Genomic DNA, 21,268 nt, shown 5'->3' with positions numbered 1-21,268 from the left:
CCTGAATGTGGCATCTTGACATCAAGTACGGTGCGAAGCATGCAGCACATTCCTTATTACCAGACTTATTCATACCCTTCCTGAATATTTGCATGTGGTAGGATCTGAAAGTTACATGCCACATAAGATATCCAAATACTTTTGTCAACATAGTGTATATAATGCACTCAAGATACTATGTTGACAAAAGTATTTGTCAACATAGTATCTGATTATAATATCAGGTTCATTCAAACCTTGCTTTATCAGGTGATGAAATACCACATTCTCCAGGATTCTTGAAATTAAACACCTGTAATTTGGCATGACATTTAGCATTAAAAAGACTAAACTGGGAAAATAGGCAGGAAACACAGAAAACTTCAATTACATCCTCAGTGAAGAACCTATAGAACAGATAAAATAAAATATTTCTGTTTAGGCATAATTTTTAGTGAAGATGCAAATTAAATATGGAAATAAGCAAAGCTGGTATGCTGAGAAGCCAGTTGAATAAACTTATATGGAATAAGAGAGAAATTAGCTACTAAACTAGCTGTATACAAGACAGTGTTCAAAACAATTTTAACTTATCAGTCTGAGAGTTAGCTAAAAAACAAAATTGTTGGTCAAAGACTGGGGACCACAGATGTAAGAGTTCTGAGAAAAATTAAGAAAGTGAACAGATGTCATCAATGTCAGAATCAATTAAAAATAAAACTATTAACATGATGATGATGATAGAGATAATCATTTTTGAATATTCTCATTCTTTGATTAATAAATATTAGATTTCAGTTTAAACTTTTTTGAAAGGAAAGCATACTGATCATTATCTTCATGCTTAATCTCACTGTCATTCTTGTCTAAAATCTTGCACTAAGAACTCTCATTCATCTGACTGAGATAAGAATATCATTAAAAACTTATGGACTTATAACTCATATAGGCCTAAATATGAGGCTTCATTTAAAATTTCATTCTTACCAGATTTAAGGATATTGTTCTACAACCATTGATTTGATTGTAAGCCTTGATATCACTTCTTTGTTTACCATCAGCTCCTTGCCTGACACATCACATCTATTATCCCAAGAAATCTTTGACTTATTTGACTTTGTTATATGCTTCAGTTAAGTCAGCTGAAAGAATGCAATCTACAAACAGATCATAGGTGTTATTAAGAGGTGTCCTCTTTCTCCTCCATCAGACATCTAGAACTCATCAGGATATCTAGAACTACTTCGCCTATAACTTTCAGTCTGCTATATGTTTTTGCCACTTGGTTATTCATAATCTGGTTTTGATTATTTTTTTTATTAAATTCTATATTACCTTTCTTAGACATTCATCTCATCCCAACTTGTGCAATCACTCTTGTCAACTCTGTTAACAACATAAACTTCTCTTCATTAGTAGATGCACAGTGCATCATCCCTACCAGAAGCTTTATGTTGAGCTTCTGGTAGGGATGAAAATACTGCTGAGCAGTCTTGCACCTGATACAGCTTTACAGCAGGTGTATGTTTAATCACCTTGATTAAACAAATCCGTCTATGAAATTATTGACAATTACAGATCTCCTTATCTTGTCTCCATTGAGAGAAGTATTCTGATTTTATGTATTTCCCATTTCCATGTACGTTTTTTGGATTTTGATTAAACTTCAGCTTCCTTTCACTACAGCAAACATTTTTCATAAACTTTGAAGTTTTTTTTCCCTCACCACCAAGGATAGGCTACTTCCCCATTCTTTACTTTTTGTGCATCAGGTCTGCTGTGATTGTTACTTCTTGCATTTATGCATACTACTTGTTCCTTTGAGAAGAGGATTAGTGAGCACCAAACTGTATTGTAGGGAATCCCACACCTGGATTTACTCAGCAGCATGCACTGAGCATCAGAACCTTAGGAAAGTCAACATGAAGTTACAGCTAAACCTTGAACAGTGCATGGGGTTAGGACTGCTGACCCCCCCTCCTGCTGTGCAGTCAAAAATCCGCGTATAACTTTTGACCCCCCAAAAAACTGAACTTCTAATGACCAGAAGCCTTACCATTAATATAAACAGTTGATTAACACATAGTTTTGTGTTATATGTATTATATACTGTATTCTTACAATAAAATAAGCTAGAGAAAACAAAATGATATTAAGAAAGTCATAAGGAAGAGAAAATACATTTACTGTACTGTTCTGTATTTGTCGATACTGTAAGTTTACATCGTCTGTTTACAAAATGAATCTTCTGTCTATCAGTACCTGCATCAGTATTCTCTTATAGGATGCAAAACACTGTAGATGTTATATGTATTACTAACACTAGACATCAAAATGAAAAGATAATGTGAAAAAGAAATTCATATTTATTTATAGGTATAACAATTCGTGCATTGATAATGAAGAAGCAGCAGTATGATTACTTTATGATCGCCTAGTTAATCTATACAATTGCTTCACAATAGCCTAGCCTATACACTAATGAATGAATCATTATAAAATTTTTATTGTATGCTAATTATTTAATTAAATTTCATTTTAATCAATAAGAGGTAATTTTATGCAGTTATGATTTAATACTACATCTTTATGTTTGTTTACATTTCTCTCAACTGTAAATGGTGCTGTCTGTAAGTGTTGATAAATTTTACCTTTCTATAATAGATTTGGGTATTTTGTATGAATTTTATGGTAGTAAATGATAAAATAGACTAGTATCTACATATAGTTTATGCATTCATGACATATCTCTTTTTTAAATATTTCTAGGCTAAGCAGTTCAGCTGTGAGTTTTTTCAAATTGTCGCAAATCTCCAAAACATTTTCCAGTATATTTATATTTTGGTATATTTATTGAAAAAAATCACCATATTAGTGGACCCGTGTTGCTCAAGGGTCAGCTGTATTTCATAGAATTTGTTTGGGGCATGAATAATTATTCAAGGGGAGTTCTAAGGTCCTGTCATAACAAGCTAATTTGAATCAGAATGGTGGTTTATACATGCCAAAAAAAGTAGAAATTCTGATCATAGAGGTACTTTTTTTTGTTGTTGTTGTTTTTATATATGAACTTTTATTATTAAAGATATTCATATATTGTCATTTGTATATAGCGTTTTATAACTGTGACACAAAATATTTTTACTTGGCACTGATTACTATAGCCAACAAAAATAAAAATGATCATTTCAAATATTATTTATTTTAGAAGTATAATAGATGTGTAACAACATGTATTGTATGTTAGGCAGTACTTTTGTAATTAGAATCTCAAAAAAAAACATTTTTTTTTTAATCTCAATAGTTTTTGCTGCAGCTTTGGGGTAAAAGGCTTAATTCTCGACCTGAAAGTGAAAAAATTTCCATGAAAGGGAAACTGGCTTCAGCCACATACACTCAAACCCAGGCATATATCACCCCACTTTTCAAGAGGTTGAAAAATAAGACTGTACCTGAAGACATTTTAGAGCACCTTGTGTATATTGTAAAATATGTGCTTGCAAGGGATTATGTAAAGGTAAAAAGCATCACAATTCAATATTAATTAATGTAATTGTATTAGTTAATGATAACTGGGTTATTATAAATCTTTTCTTTTATTGGTTTCACTCAGGATAAATAAAATGTGCAATATATATATTTTTTAATAAAATGAAGATATTGATGCTGCTGTACTGTAGAAGTGGATGAAATTCAAGATCTGGGAGTGGTGGTTGACAGTAGACCAAAGTTTAGAGTGCATATTGCAAGTGTTTCAAATATTGTAATCATGGCTGTTATGATAAGAAGTAGTTATAATGAGGTGGTTGTGCCACTATAACCACACTCGGATTATTGTGCTCAAATCTGGTCACTTGGTTTTCAGTGTGATGTGGAAACATTGGAGAGGGTCCAGAGACTAGGACTTTGGTATTCTATGGAAGGAGGTTGAAGAAATGTATTGTATTGTATTATATTGTTATTTTGGTTGTTCTTAGGATTTCTCTCTCTCTCTGTTTATACCATGGATAGTAATGGTTTATGTTTTTTAGATTTCTTGTTCTATGCCAGTTTATTTAATTGGCCACTACTATTTATTATTAATATTACTACTCAAGTCTTCACTTGGTTATGTTATAAAGGCACTGAAAAATTAATTGTTCAGTACCTCTATAACCCAGTCAGTAGTGGTGATTCCCTTGTATGGATTTCAGGTTGTGAATTCTTTCTCCAAAGAAACACATATAAAGCTTTTTAAATGAAGATGAGTTGCCTATCTCATATGGACATGGCAAGGTTTTTCTTAAGGAACTTGAGTTTTTCTCTTGAAAAACAGAACAGAAATTAGAAAGCACATGCATTAACAGATGTGGTACTCTCTGGAGCTAAAATTAATAAAATATCCTAATCTAGCAACTCTTAGTTTTGTGATAAAATTTCCTCTTACTTTATGACGTTTATCATCCTTGTTATATTCCCATGACTGGTCAACTATTTGTTATAAAGTGAACCCATCATGATATGATCCTGACAGCTCCTATTTGGCTACAACCCCACTTGTTCTACCCAAAATTTTCCTTACACTCTTTTTCTGCAAATGATCATCAAAAACTTATAAGAGCTGCATTTTGTTATAAGGAACATAGGGAGTATAAGAAAAGAAGAGATTGAATATGTTGTGACTTCAGATTATTGGCATTACCTAGCTCTCATTAGCAGATCATGCCATACTAACTGGTATCAAGTGTAAAGTGCAGTATTTTTAGAAATGGCAAACAAAATAGGAGAGGAGGGAATGTGATGCTAATGATATCAGATGATTTGAGTTCATCAGTAACAGATTTCCATGTAGCAGTCAGTTTGAAGCTATTTCCATTTAGTAGTGTATGAAGCTATATGGTGCAAAGTGGAGTCTAACAAAATCAAATTCATGGTGGGGCATTGCTACAAAACTAGTGGATCAGCTGTTAGTAATGATGAAATACATTGGCAAATGAATCTAGTGGGTACTAAATGATTAATCATTATGGGTAATTTTAATTATTCAAGCATTGATTGAATAGCAGTAAAATCTGATTAAAAGAATGAAGCCAAATTGATTGAGCTGTTACAGGACAACTTTTTTAAGTGGCATGTGACAGAAGGAACTTGAGGTTAAAGAGTATTATATGTGATTATGGTGTCACAGTGGTTTCACTGTTTTTGCCTCCAGTTGGTGACAGTGATCATGCTATACTAACCTGGGAAGTGCTTAGTGTATGGATATTCCATTTATAAAAGGTTACTTACTAGACTTCAAAGCAGGAAATTATGCCTAACTAATGAGACTGCTAGGTTCTATCCTATGAGATTGGTAGCTGGATGGGAAGGATATTTTAGTGTATAAAAAAGTATTTAAAAAATACATAGAGATGGAATATTGGAATGTGTCTCTAAGGTACAAAAAATAAATAGAGTGGGAGTGAAATGGGTGTGCAGTTGTATTAAGCAAGAGATTTTTAAGAAAAAAGATGTTGTGGAAGGAATGTTAATGCGTATTAGGGTGATATCAATTACGAAAATTATAAGGCACAGACTAGAAGAATGCAATAATTGTACCGAAAGCTAAAGACAACCCAAAAGAATTCTATTATTTTGAATGTGAAAAAATACCTCTTGTCAGTGTGGATGGCAGGTGCAGGAGAGATTTTTCAACTAAAGCACGCCCATTTTTCTAAAAGCCAGCAATCGATGTAACATTGTGCTCAGTGCTACCTCTTATACCTGTAGGAAAGTGTATGAAGAGGAGTAATTAAATTTAATATGAATACGGCATTAAGGACTGATGGTATATCAGCATAGATGCTAAACAAGCGTTCAGTTGAACTAGCTGTTTCAAGAGCTGTATAATTTGAGGCACAGCACAGGGAGGATAATTCCATTGCATAAGGGTGGTACAAAGACTATCTAACTATTGACTTATCAGTATCTGGAGTGATGGTGAAGATTTTGGATAAGTCAAATAATAAGAGATTGCATACAGAAATGTGCCCATGTATTGCAGTGAACAACATGGAAAAAAAGTCATGTTTTGAGTAAATTCTCACATGTGACAGTTGAGTACACAAGGGGGAAGTGGATACATCATGATACTTTTGGACTTTGCTAAAACTTTTATGTTTTTAAAGAGCAGACATAGAACAGATCAATGAAAAGAAATATCACATTCGTGTTTAATAACCCAGGTGTGCTTTCGAAATGCATACACCTTTTGAAAAGATGTAAAGAGGGTGCAGCGGTCAAATTCTTAGCATTCTAGTATTTTTAAACCTCTGAGAAGGCGTGACTGGGTGAGCTCACCTAGTGGCTGTGATTGGTTATTGTGTCAACCAATCCATAGCGATTTGGAAACAACTGGTAGAATTTCAAACTTTTGGTTGCACGACTTTATAATCACTCTGTATTATGGATTACAAATAAGGAATCTCATTGAGGAAGGTACACATAGTCACACACACTCACATAGCTTATCAAATTGTGCTCTAAACTTACTCAATGTGTCTGCATTCACCACACCATCAGGCAATAATAGTATTATACTTGCCAACCATTCTCCACGAAAAGAACCGGCTCCACACACTCTTGTTTACACCCAGGGATGGCCTGTTGATCTATCTCTTCTTTTATTCTGTGAAGAATTTCTTCTACATTAACCTGGTAACAATCCCTAGCATTCCCTAAACCTATCTTCATATGACCCCACTAAAAACCAGTTACCAGCTTAGTTGATCTTCTTGACCCATTCTAATGTATCCTCTTCACAATTAAAACCAGGAGACCAAATTTGTGAAAATAATCCATATGAGAGCTGATTAAGGTCTTATACAATGGAACCATAACCTCTTTATTTCTGCATGTCAATATCCTCTACGATATTTTGAGCATTATAATTTAGCATGGAAAGCTGTTTTGCATAAGTGGGAGGATATGGAATTGGATTATAAAATACTAGCTTGGATAAGAGTATAGTTAACTGACAAATATCAAAGTGGTGTATTCCAAGGACCAGTACATAGTGCATTGTTATTCAGTTATTAAATTAATGACATTGGGAAAGATTTAACTGGAGACATCAACTACAGTTAAATCAATCACGTTAATCAAGGTATCACTTGATTAACATGATTAATCAATCCCTCGATGTTACCGAGTATATTAAAATCACGTTAACCAAATATAATAATCAATGGTAAAAATTACAATTCGTCCATGATCGATTTATTAATAATTCGTTTAGATTCTCTTAGATAAAAAATGAATGCAAAGTAAATATTTAGTAAATCCATGTACCTTCATTAGTTACTGCAATTTTTTATAAAAAAAAAAGAGTCTTTTGAACAGTTTTAGTTTTTTTCTTGTCAGCATAAATTCTACGATAATAAGCAAAATGACTCTCTAGACTTCGGCAAACAAAGATTCTTTGATAATGACTTGCTTCTTAAGCATCTCTAAAATGTGAAATATTCCATCCAGTTCTTTGATTGTTATCTCCTTTGGAATCTTATCTTCACATTCCATTTGTTCATTGTCTTCATATGCATGTTGTTCTTCAATTTCAAGAAGATCGTTGTCACTGAAATCTTTTGAATTTGAATCCAATAATTCTTTAACATCTTCTGCATCAACACCATCAAAACCAAGGTCTTCACTAATTGCAACGATTTCTTCAACCATGTTGTTCACAGGATTTTGAAAACCACCTAAGTCATTAGCACATTCTGGGAAAAGATTTTTCCAAACAGCTTTCATGCAACTAGAAGACACTTGCTCCCACAAGTCATGAATATTTTTGTGTGTGTTTAATGTTAAAATTTTTCCAAAATTCTTGGAGCTCAATCGCACTTTCTCCCATTGTTATTTCTACTGCCTTTGAGAATGTCTTTTTAAGAAAATAGGCTTTAAAAGTTGCAATGACGCCCATGTCCATGGGTTGTAGCAATGGACATGGGCATATTTGGTGGGAAAAAATAAAACTTTCACATTCTCACATAGATACTTAAGAGAATTTGGATGACCAGGTCTGTTATCATCGTCATCATGCTCACGACTTTCTTTCTCTCAGCCAGGAAACACTCCTCGAGGCTTGCATGTTTTTGCATTGTAAATTTAAAGGCGTGTTAATTCTCTTGCTGCATATATAAAGGGATTGTTGCAATTAATTTCGCTTTGTTAATCAAATCCCACGTTAAGCAAGGGATATTACTGAAGATGCAAAGATAGGCAGGGTAATCAGGAATGTAGTTGACATGCAAACAGAATGATTTGCATAATTTGCTGGATTGTGAACATGTGAAAATGGCTGTGTCACTGTTAGTAAATGTAACAGTATGCACTTTGGTGTAATGAGATATCCGATAGGATATTTTATTTTCAGGATTATGTGAGAAGAAACAGACCAGGCTAGGGATCTTGGAGTTTTAGTAAATAGGAAGTTGAAGTTCAAGAACCATTTCACAAATATAAGTGGAGAGTGTCATTACTTCGAATCAGAGGGGGGGAGGGCAAGATATTCTGATAGTACCGTATGAAAAACTTGCATAATTACTATGTTCAATTGACAATTTTCCTCCAGATTAATCTGTTATTTCTGAAGACTCCAATATTATCAGATCTTATATTTCTGCCTTGTAAGGCATTTTTTACTGCATCAGTCCACCTAGATCTTTGTCTTTTTCCTGCTACCTGCAAACAATACTTGTTTTGCCAATCTTTTGTCTTCCATTCTGTTTAAGTGTCCATACCACTTGAGATTAGTTCTGCTAACAAATTCCTGAATGCTAACAATGGCAAGTTTCTTTCCTAATATGCTCATTAGATACAACCATTGATGCCATCTGTTCACTCTGCTAATCTTTCTCAGAACTCTCATATCTGTGGTCTCCAGTCTTTGATGGATCATTTTATTTCTAACCCAGTACTCAGATTACTATGTTAAAATTGGTTTTAACACTACCTTGTATGTAGCTAATTTAGTCTTTTGAATAATATCTCTGTTAATCCATATAAATTTATTCAGATTAATTCCTACAAAAACAGCTCTGGTAATTCAATATTTCTGCCTGTTTTCATTGTCTATTTATTGGTGATTTTCATATCAAATTTATCACAACCAGTTATTCAATTTAATCAGGGAATCTTGCAGGGTTTGTTTAGAAGTTTAACATTATGCACATAAAGGCAAGAGCTAAGATAAACATCTCTAATTTTGATATGAGGTTTATTACCACTTTCCTTCATAATTTGATCCATATAGATTATGAATAATACTGATAATATATACCTGATTTAATATAAAACCACCTTTCTGTAACTCTTTCAGTTCTAACAGCTAACTTACAAGTAAAATGTAGACTAAGTATTGCTTGATATAATGTCTCATTTATACTATATAACTGTAGTGTTTTGAACAGATTTTCTATTGGCACCTTGTCATATGACTTTTCCAGATATCATCATCTTCAAATTCCTGATATGCATCATCAAGGGATGTACGTGATATTATGATAGTACTTTATAAAAAAAAAAAGTTACATTATTACTAATTTCCAGTCGACAATTTCTCTCCAAATAAATCTGTCAAGTCTATAACATTATCAGATCTTATATTTGTGTCTTCTAAGGCACTTTTTACTATATCAATCCACCTACATCTTAGTCTTACTCTGGATTTTTTTCCTACCAACCTGGCAAAGAATGCTTGTTTTATAATCTTTTCTCCTCCATTCTTTTCAAGTGGCTATGCAATCTGAGGTTAGCTCTGCTAACACATTCCTGATTTCTAATAATAGCAAGTTCTTTTCTAATATCCTCATATCTGTGGTCTCCAGTCTTTGATCGAATATTTTTTTCTAACCCAGCTCCCAGATCTATAAGTTAAAATTGGTTTTCACACTGTCTTGTATACAACTGATTTAGTGTTTTGACTAATTTCTTTCTTGTTCCATATAAATTTATTCAGCTGACTTCCTACCATCCTAGCTTTATTAATTCTGTTGTCTACTTACATATTTAATTTACCATCTTCATTTAAAATTTTGCCTAAATAGCTGAAATGTTTTACTTGTTCTATAGGTTCACCATTCATATAGGTTCAGTTGATGTTTTCAATGTTTCTGTCTATTTTCATTGTCTTTGTCTACTTATAGCTGATATTTATGCCATATTGGTTTGAACGTAGTAATAATTTATTATCTTTTAATAATTTTTGCTGCTCGTTGCCTTACATCAAAAGAGACTCTGAATGGGTAGCAAAGATTATTAAAATATATCAACTTATTTCTACCTTTAAACCCATTAACCAAATTCATAATCTGTTACCCTCTCCAAAAGACGACCTCTCAGTGATGTTCATGCAATCTGTCATACTAGAGACAAACAGGAAGATCAGTCTTCAAATGTATTTCTGAACATTAAAACTGCATCTGGCTCATCAAACTAGAAATTGGGCTTGGTTGACCATGGAACTGGAAATGCAAACCATAGGATCCATTTAGAAAGCACAGAGTTTTTATACAGATCTATGTATAGATATGAAAGGATATTCAAAGAAAGTACTGAAGCTCTACTTCATAGACCAAACCTTACCTTAATTGTAATGACTGCCTTACTATCCCAAAAGTTTGGGAAATTGTTATTCTCAATTGTGTTAAATAGATTGTATTGTAATAATTAATTTAATTTAGCATTTCAGTCCAATAGCTTTAACTTAACAAATGTGCAGTTTCTTGTATACAGAAGGATTCAAATTCCATTGGTAAATACTGGAATAATGCATATATTAAAGAGTTTTTTTTTTTTTTTTTTTTTGCATATAGGTAAATCTTCTAACAGGTAATCTTTATACAGCAAAAATGCTTTGTTTCCTTTTGTAATTTTACTTATTACCCCTTAAAAGTAACTAATTGATCAAGGTAAATAGTGTTCCACAATTTCAATATGATTATCTGTTAATTTTAGTTCGATGTGATCTGAATTTGTCATCAATTTGATTTTAGTTAGATTCTTTTTTCCTGCTTTCTCTACCAAGGCCATTTAGCATTTCCTGAGCTTCTTTATTTTTTGCTAGAAGAACAATGTCATCTGCCAAAAATAAGTGATTGAGATTTTTTTTTTGTTGATGCTATTTCCGAAGTTTTTCCTTGAAACATTCTTAAAGACTTGTTTAAAAATTGGTTTCTGCTACTAATGTAGCAGAAAACAATTGGGTAATATAGAATCTCTTTGCCTTACTTCTCTCTCAGTACCAAATTCCTTTCCCTTATGTTCCAGCTTAATACTAGCTACTGAGTTTTGATATACAATTTTTAATAATCTGATGTACTTTGTTGGGATGTCTTGTTTTAAATTGTTTATTATTTCTGATTGATACACAGACTTTAAGGCTTTTTCAAAATCTGTGAACACTAAATATGCAGGAAGATTATATTCATTTGCTTTCTTTCTATTACTTGGTTAATAGTATGGATATGATTTATTGCAGAGAATACTTCTCTAAGTCCTGCTTGTTCATATGGTTGTACATTATGCAAAAGTCTTATGATCCTATTAATGTAATGGATATAATTTGCTAATGTGAGAGTTTTCCGTAATTTTTCCATCACAATAGGTTGTTCTGTATCAGTCTCATCTAGATATAGTAAAGGATCTTTGTCTGTTTCCTTATAGGTCTGTACAAAATTTTACTACATATTTTCATTATTTCTTCTCTATTATATTTCATTATTCCTTGCTTATTTTTCAATTTTGGAATTCATTTTTACCTTCCATGAAACCCTTGTTTGATCATTTCCAGAAAAATTTTTTCTATTAGGTTATGAATTGTTCTTAAATTATATTTTCGATGTTTTTAATTTCTTTTCTAACTTTCGCATTTCCACCAATTCTGTATTGTCTTTTTAAGATCAGGTGTCTTAAAAGTAAGTTTTTCTGTACACATTTACAGAAATTTACAGAAAAAATGTGTTTTTTTAAATGTAAATGTGTAAATGTACACATTTACATTTACAAAAACACAGTTTTCTGTACACACACTGGTAGTGATTTTCTTAAACTTTTAGTAATTTTTATTATTGTTGATGCTAATCCTCCATTCCATCAAATAAGTGTTATCATACGTTTTCCTTCCATTATTTCCTCAAATTTTCTTTATGGTTTATTGTTTCTTCACCTTCTAGTGTGATTTTTTCATTAACAATTTCTATCTCTTCCTCTTAATGTTTATTTTTATTCTTGCTGTCTAGCTTATGATCACTATCATAATTAAACTGGTTGATGATAGATAGAGGGTGCTTCAGGATGAAGGCTGTATAACTGAGAGGAGACCTCCACATAGCCTTTAAAGGAATGCGGAGAACCGACCAGGGCTTCTTACCTAATGTCCAATCCTCACTTTCTCATGGTGCACCCTATTAGGTATCTACCTGGATACTGAACGAATGAGGGTGAGCTGGCAATTTGGAATTTAACTGACCAAATTGTATTCTTATTGGCTTAAACCACAGTATAAAATGATGGAACAGCATAACAGAATTTCATGCTGGCTGTGGTGTCACCCAGTTAAACAAGGTGTCCGTTGTTTTCGCCAGGGAACCAGGGCAAACAGTGAAACATCAGCTACTGGAACAAATCCTAAACTCAACATCACCAGAGCTCAAGATTGGTACTATCAACATAAGAAGCCTGAATGGTGAAGAAATGGAGCTAGCTGAGGAATTGGATAAGTACCAGATTGGCATAATAGTGGTGATTGATACAAAAAAGACAAAAACTGGTGAGATCTTTCTGAGCAATGATTACAAAATGTTATATTCATGCAATGGTAATCAAGAAAAAGAAGGATTAGCCATACTATTCAACACTATATACGAGACTAATCTTCTTGAATGGCAGGCAGTCTCAAGTAGAGTGATGTGGGCAAAATATCAGAATAGGGAACTGGACAATGAGACTTATTTATGCCTATGGTACCCACAGAAGTTTTTACTAAGGCAGAAGTGGAGAAATTTTTTTAGGCTTTAGAGAACACAGCTAATACAATGAAAAGTTAGTCCTTGTTGGGGATCTAAATAGCAGAGTAGAAAATGATTGTCAGATATACAAAAATATTTTGGGAAAATTTGGAGAAAAGAGAAAATTTGGATTTCTGCTCTGCCTTTGAAATTGGAAGTGATCACCATTTAGTCTTGAACAGGATAAAATTAAATTTCATATTGAAAAGAACATGTAAGAAAGTTTTAAAGTGAATAAAAGTTGAGCAGTTCTCAGATGTGAACTGCAGACTAAAATATACAAACATTATTGAAGAAAAAAATGAAAGAATTTGAGAACAGGAACCAAACCTTGGAGATTCAGTGGCAAGCCCTGAAGAAAACATTGATTGATTCAGCCAGAGATGCATATGGTGAGATTGTCTGCAAGGATAGAAAAATCAGAACTCCATGGTGGACACAAGAAGTTAAAGAGGCAGCAGAGGAAAAGAAGAAAGCATATCAAGGGTTTCTGGCAAATAAGTCAGCTTGTACGCTTAGAGAATCAAATGTAAGAAAGCTAAACACTGTAAAACTTGCTAAACAAAAGTCATGGGAAGACTTTGGTAAGAACATAGAAAATAAATATCAAGAAGGTGGCAAAATATTTTAGAGATTGTTGGAGAAGCTCAAAAATGGAGGAAAGAGTGCTGTAAAAGGAATTAGAGATGATAAAGTTGACATGAAAACTGGAGAAAAAAATATCCTTGATGAATGGAGTAATTACTTCAAAAAATTGCCTAAATGAAATAATCAGTTGGTATTTAAAAAATTAAAAAAAAAAAAAAAAAAAACTGATTAGGCATGCAATCAGGAATACATATCCATACAGTAGAAAAAGCCTGAAATGTGAAAAGGCAGCTGGAGTAGATGATATTCGACCAGAAATGCTCAACTATGGAGGTATAAAAGTCTTACAGTGGCTGCACTGAATAGTTCAGAAGTTCTGGAGAGAGGGACAAATTCCAGATGTTTGGAGTAGAGCTTGTATAGTGCCCATATATAAAAAGGGAAATAGAACTGAATGTGAGAATTACAGAGGTATTTCTCTACTAAGTGTTCCTATTAAGATTTATTCAAGTATACTTGAGAGGGGGTTGTGGAAGGAAAGCTTGGTGAAGAACAAGGTGGATTCAAGCCAAATAGAGGCTGTCAGGTTTTCACTTTGTGAGAAATAGTTGAAAAATCATGGGAATATAACAGATCTGTATTTAAGTTTTGTAGATCTGTAAAAGGCATATGACAAGGTGCCAAGAGAAAAGCTATTCGAAATGTTACAGTTGTATGGTGTCAATGGGGCATTATACCAAGCAATTCTTAGTCTATATTTGAGTTGTAAGTCAGCAGTCTGAAAATCCCATGGACAGAACATGTGAAAAATATAGATGTCCTACAGAGAATGAGAACACAGAGATCTTTATTACAGGAAATGATCCAGAGAAAGATGAGATTGGCAGGACATGTACTGAGAGGTTCAGCAGGACAGGATATTAACAGTTTTAGGAGGAAAAATTATGGGAAAAGGATCAAGAGGCAAAAAACGAAGGACATGGCTTGAAGATATAAGATCATGGACAGGATCACATGGCTAAGCAGAAACAAAAAGGAAAGCCACCAACAGAGTGAAGTGGAAGGACATGGTGCTTCACCCTCTCATTGAGGAAGCTACATGAAGAAGAAAGAAGAAGAAGTCAGCAGTTAGAATTGAAGGAAGTACAGAAAGATGGTTTAATGTTATATCTGGTGTCACACAAAGATGTACATTATCCCCTCTGTTATTCATTATCTATATGGATGGCATTATGAAGGAAAGTGGTATTAAACCCTGATATCAAAATTGGAGATGTTAATCTCAGCTCTTTGCTTTATGTGAATGATGTTATACGTCTAAATAAAACCACTGCAAGTTTGCAAGATTCCCTGACTAAATTGAGTAACTGTTGTAATAGATTTAGTTTGAAGGTCAGCAATAACAAGATAAAGACAATGAAAATAGGCCGAAGCAATGAAAATATCAACTGCATTATGAATGGGGAACAAACCTATAGAGGAAGTAAAACATTTCAGCTACATATTCATGATTTTTAATGAAGATGGTAAATTAAATATGGAAATAGAAACAGAATCAACAAAACTGGTATGGTAGGAATTGAGCTGAATAAATTTATATGGAATAAGAGGAATTAGTCAAAATACTAAATTTAGCTATACAAGACAGTGTTACAACCAATTTTAACTTATGAATCTGAGAGCTGGGTTAGAAATAAAACACTTGACCAAAGACTAGAGACCACAGATATGAGAGTCCTGAAAAAGATTAGGGGCATGAACAGGTGGCATCAGTGGCAATATCATGTTGGAAATGAGGATATTAGGAAAGAACTTGATATTGTTAGCATCCAAGAATGTGTTGTCATAACTAATATCAGGTGGTATGGTCACTTAAACAGAATGGGAGAGTTAAGATTGGTGAAACAAGTGTTCTCTACCAGGTTTCCTGCAAACCTAGCAGGAAAAAGACCCAGAGAATGACCAAGATATAAGTGGATTTATACAGTAAAAAGTGCCTTAGAAGATAGAAATATAAGATCTGATAATGTTAGAGTCTTGACAGGTAACAGATTGATTTGGAGGAAAATTGTAGATAGGAAGTTATTAATGGTGTAAGTTTTTCATGCAGTGCTATCTATCCTGTACACCCGTTGAGGGTACCTGTCAGTAATTTTATGATGATGATGATGATGATAATAACAGATACATCTAGTATTTCCCAATGGTTTACCATAATATAATTATTTTCACTTAGTTCACTTTTTAAAGAAAGTATATCCTATATACAATCCCTCGCTTTCTGCAATTTAATAAGTCTTTTTCCCCTCTCATTTCTTTGGTTCATACCTTACACACCTAAAACACTTTCTCCCTGTTTTTTCTTGCCTACTCTGTAGTTAAATTGTAATCATCCATTACTATTTCCGAGAATGTTGGAGAGAGATCTTCATAGAAATTGTTCATTTCTCCATCCGAATGACTGGGGGTCGATAATATTATTTTTCCATCTTTTATGGACCATGTTCCAACTCCTCCTTGACCATGATTTTCCCCAGCAGTATGTAAAATATAACTGCTTGTTTCTGTAATTTTTTCTTCTATTCATGTTTCAGAAAGTCTAAGAATATCCTGATTTATTTTTGCCAGTGATTCATACAATTCAAAGTTCTGACATTAGAAATACATATGTTCACTTTTCTTATCAGGATGTTCTTCACAGATTTAAGGACATCCCATTTGAGTTTGAAATAATTCGATCATTAGTCTGAGTAGTATATATCATATTTGAGATAACATGTATATCTTTAAGCAAAAAGGCCTCATTTTATGAAGGGCTAAGGTTCTCAGCCCAATTGTTCATAAAGTGAATTGTTTGTAAATTGAGGTAAATTTATATTGTATTTAAATAATGAGATTGGGTCCTTCAGCACAAAAACTGACTTCTAGAAGTTAATTATTTTGCTAGGTTTATAAAGAATTATGATCATTTTATAATTCTTTTACATAAATAATGTTTATAAATAACATAAAACAGTAAGTTATAAATTAAAGTAAAAATACTGTATAATGGCAAAACTTTAATGAGATGGGTGCTTGGTTGAGGGTCATTTGGAGTTACAGAAATGTTGTTTTGTTCATATCCACAGTGCTAATAAATTTTCATATTTGCCATTATTTCACTCCTTGAATATGGTATTCTTGATGCTTGCATATTGAATGCTCTATCTTATCTGTATCAGTTACGACTATTGTTGAAATTGTAGAAGGCATTGACTTTAATGCTTTACACACATCATGACTCTCACCTGATTTGGTGTGTCAAATCACTGTCATTTTTTCCTCAATTGTAAGTAATTTTCTATTTTTTTAGTTGAAAAAGATGTCAAAAGTTTGCATTTAGATGACATTTTTCATTTATTGTTTTAATACTAATATTAGTAAACCTCAGCATTCCTTACAGTGTGGTTCACAGTTTATCAAAACATAAACAAAATATTTTGTAATCTCTTTCTAGTAGCAAGGCTTATATGTTGGTCAAACATAACTGGTAATTAGTTTACGGAATTAACAATGCATAAAAAGTATATTAATTAAAGGTAACTTTAATGAATAACTTCTATATTTCAGCAACGTCACGTTGCCGTCTTCGGGAACATAAAGATATGGTATATGCACGCAGGCACTAACAAAAGCAAATGAGGAAGAAAGCAAGAAACTAATATTGTTCCTAAAGTCCTAATGGTGCCCTCTGGTGGGCTAATTTAGCCCAACGACCAAGACAACCAAATCTCATGAGAAGTGGGCAGAGGTGAAATTCAGAATTTGTGAAGAACAGGTCTTATGCTTTAGGAAGTTATTATCTTATAATTAAATAATAGTTGATATGGAGCAAATTAGGATGGATAAGAAGGTAACTAATGGAACAAACACAAAGTGTAGCATACAGTGGAGTAGAATGTAATAGAAGAAGGCAGGTGACCAGTGGTATGCCACAGGGCTTTTTTTTTCTTCTGGGTTGTTTGTTGCTATTCAATTCACACATTAATGATTTGAGAAGGAATATCCAGTTGTTTACTGATAATGCAAAACAGGAAAGAAGAAACAGGAGATCCTAAATAGGTAATTTAAATAAACTGACTGGCAACACTGATAAAGGAAATGGTTACCAGTTTAATGTGGCAAAGTTTAAATGGAATAGGCGAGGAAAGATTAGCAAAACAAGTGTTGTCTGCCAGGTTGACAGGAAAACGACCCAGAGGAAGACCAAGGTATAGGTGGATTGATACGGTATAAAGTGCCTTAGATGATAGAAATATAACATCTGATAATGTTGGAGTCTTGAAAAGTAACAGACTGATTTGGAGGAAAATTGTAGATAAGAAGTTAGTAATGATGTAAATTTTTCGTGCAGTACTATCATATCCTGTACACCCCTTGAGGGTACATGTCGGAAATTTCATGGTGATGATGTGGCAAAGTGTGTGGTTTTGCACTTGAGGATTAAAATATTATAAGCTATGTATTACATCAGTAGAACCAGACTGCAGAAAATTGATAACGGAGGATTTCAAGATGCAGATGTTGATGGATAGGGAACTGAAGTTTGACAAATTGTACACCATATTTCAGAAGTGAACAAAAAAAAAAAAAACTCTCAGAAAAATTATTTTACCCACAGCAGAGACATGTTCACTTATCTTGATTTGTACTTATATATTCTGAAAGTGACGAACAAAAAAAAACAGTTTTCGGTGAGTTCATTTATGTTATATGCTTTTCTTCCTATAATATGTCCCCCAGTCATTTACAGTACTTAATGATTCTTGTGGCTGTCTTTGGTGGTTGTGGTATAATTTTTGCAATGTTGATGGTGACTTTTTCTAGTGTTGTTAGTTAATACTGTTTGATTCAAAACTTGGGCACTTGCAATTTAGTTGATATTTATTCTCAGATGAAGAATCACTTTAGTATTCAAGAACTGATCCATTATTGAGGCATGATTGCTACCACTATGTAATGATCATAATAATGATATTTAGAAATAATAATATGAAGAAAGATTATTAAGGTGTTCTGTGCGTGGTCAGTGTGGTGTTGTAGTTTATTGCTCGATTGCTGTTATTATTTGTGCAGTATGTTTTTTGATTAACTGTTTCACAGTGAGTCTAGGAGTAGATGAGTCAAAAAACTTCTGGTATACTATTAACTTAAATAGAACTACACTAACTTCCTATGGAAAGAATTAGTTGATAAAACTACAAAAAATACTTTTTAATTTTTTAAAATTTAATATTTTTACCATGTTTTATTTTTCAGGCAAATGATGCATATTTACAAATGGCTATAGGTAATGCACCTTGGCCTATAGGAGTAACTATGGTTGGCATTCATGCTCGAACAGGAAGAGAGAAAATATTTTCAAGAAACATAGCACGTATCCTTTTGTTTTTGGTATAAAGTTTTGATCATGAAAAGGATTGATAAAATGGTATGATCAATTATCTGCTGTATTATCAATCCAGCAGATAACAACACCCTTAGAGGGATGACCCAGAATTCCACCTCCATCATCCATAAATGGCAAAATCTCGTTTTTGTCTATACTCTTAGACCCTTCCCCCCACTTACTAACTTTAATTAATGTTTCTATTACTCTCTCCTCAACCTGCATTCATTGAATTTGTTCTAATGCACAATTCCAGTGTCCAGTTTTCATTTTAGTTAACTGTTCTCCCACCCCATCTCCTTGGAACCCAGGTGATCATATCCATGCACACTAATCCAGATGTGGTCTTATCAAAGCCTTGTACAGTGAGAAAATAACTTTGGTATTCTCACGTTAGTATTTCCTTTAATGCTGTTAACCAGTGTGTTGACTTTGACCACCTTAGTGGTATGATTCCTAACCTTTCACAATCTGCAATTACTCCTAAGAACAGTAATTTTGTTGACTACTTTCAACAAATTCCCATTAATATAATAGTCATGCCTTAACTTATGTACGTTCGAAGATGTGTCTGTGATCCCATAAGGGAATAACATTTTTGACTATACTTCGAAAATTCTTCGAACAAGATGCAAGCAAGCGTAAAGTAAAAAGGTTTCTATTTAGGAACACTAAGCAAGCGTAAAGTAAAAAGGTTTCTATTTAGTGGCAACAGCGCATTCAACGGCAACCTCCCTCGGGAATCGGCACGTCTTCAACAGTTCCTCTATTGATTTTGTTTTAAAAGAGGTAAACCGTGAGTAGCCATATCGATACAAAATAAATAACAGAAAAACTCACGTAAAAAGATTATTTAATAGTATAATTTTCGCCTGTGTGTCACAGGCATCTTCAGTACAATTAAGCTCAAAATTAAACACTAACTGACAATTCCAAAAAGTGCCACCTAAGTAGCTGGTGTAAGATAACTAAAAAGGTCAATAACTTTCCTTAAAAAAAAAAAAAAAAAAAAAAAAAAAAAAAAAAAAAATTAATACAACAAAAAGTTGGGAAAGATTAGCTGATTTGTAAAGTACTATCTCCCATAAAGGGGATAGACGTAAGCCGTTGGATCTGTTTAAGTTAGGAGAATGAAGTAGAGTTTCACAGAAACATGTGAAACTCTACTTCATTCTCCTAACTTAAACAGATCCGACGGCTTACGTCTATCCCCTTTATGGGAGATAGTACTTTACAAATCAGCTAATCTTTCCCAACTTTTTGTTGTATTAATTTTTTTTTTTTTTTTAGGAAAGTTATTGACCTTTTTAGTTATCTTACACCAGCTACTTAGGTGGCGCTTTTTGGAATTGTCAGTTAGTGTTTAATTTTGAGCTTAATTGTACTGAAGATGCCTGTGACACACAGGCGAAAATTATACTATTAAATAATCTTTTTACGTGAGTTTTTCCGTTATTTATTTTGTATCGATATTGATTTTGTGTTTGAGAAATAGGTTATTTATCATTAAATATTCACAATATTTTGTGCTACGTGGCCCTACACACTTAATCAAAAAACCTAATGAAGAATCACAGAAATTAGGCAAGCAATTGATCTTCAAACGAAGTTGCAAGTTATTATTATTATTATTAGACACCTCCAGGGAGTCCAAAGACTCATCGAGGGAGAGTGTGCCAACAGCATCGAGCGATTGGTCCCCTTCCAACTACTAACCTCGCTCAAACTTACTTAACTGAGCCATTAGTAGCAGAGGCTCTACCAATCGACCAACCTTTGCCGGCAATTATAAAGCAATATGAAGCTGGTAAGCCCCTGAATGTAATCACACATGATTCGGATAGTCTCATTCTGCAGTGATGACCATTTTGAAAAAATAAGGATAAAATCGTAGAGCCTGTGAAAGGATCTGCTTACATTTAATCGACGATAGTGACAAAGCAACAACAAGGTCCTATCGGTGATATAGAAAAGCTACTTGCATCATGGATAGAGGACCTCAACCAAAACTGCATACCCCTTAGCACTATGACCATAACCGCTAAGGCACTTAGCATTGGCAGGGCTTGATTACGACTACGAGTTCAATGCTTCTTCCAATTGGTTCATGAAATCCAAGCAGCATTTTCTGCTGCATGATGTGAAAATTATGGTGAATCTGCAAGTGACGATGAGAAGACTGCCAAGGAGTTTGTAGAGAAATTGGATAAAATTATTACTGAGGAAAATTATACAGCAAATATTTAAT

At 33.3% G+C, this 21,268-nt stretch overlaps 1 protein-coding gene across 1 annotated transcript in view; it reads left to right on the top strand.

The window, feature by feature from the left end:
* Window positions 1-21,268, top strand: part of Prp18 (pre-mRNA processing factor 18) — a 118,708-nt gene that overhangs the window by 75,770 nt on the left and 21,670 nt on the right. Inside the window, exons 6-7 of the mRNA XM_090415762.1 lie at window positions 3,284-3,496; window positions 18,891-19,008. Coding sequence (XP_090271888.1) covers window positions 3,284-3,496; window positions 18,891-19,008 — 331 coding nt within the window. The remainder of the gene's footprint in view (window positions 1-3,283; window positions 3,497-18,890; window positions 19,009-21,268) is intronic.

This window comes from Typopeltis vanoorti, chromosome 1 (genome assembly GCF_054136105.1).
Source record: "Typopeltis vanoorti isolate ZY-2024b chromosome 1, IOZ_Tvanoo_1.0, whole genome shotgun sequence".
NCBI classification, from domain to species: Eukaryota; Metazoa; Arthropoda; class Arachnida; order Uropygi; family Thelyphonidae; genus Typopeltis; species Typopeltis vanoorti.
The sequence above is the reverse complement of the archived record's forward strand: the minus strand, read 5'-3'. Positions and strand labels throughout refer to the sequence as shown.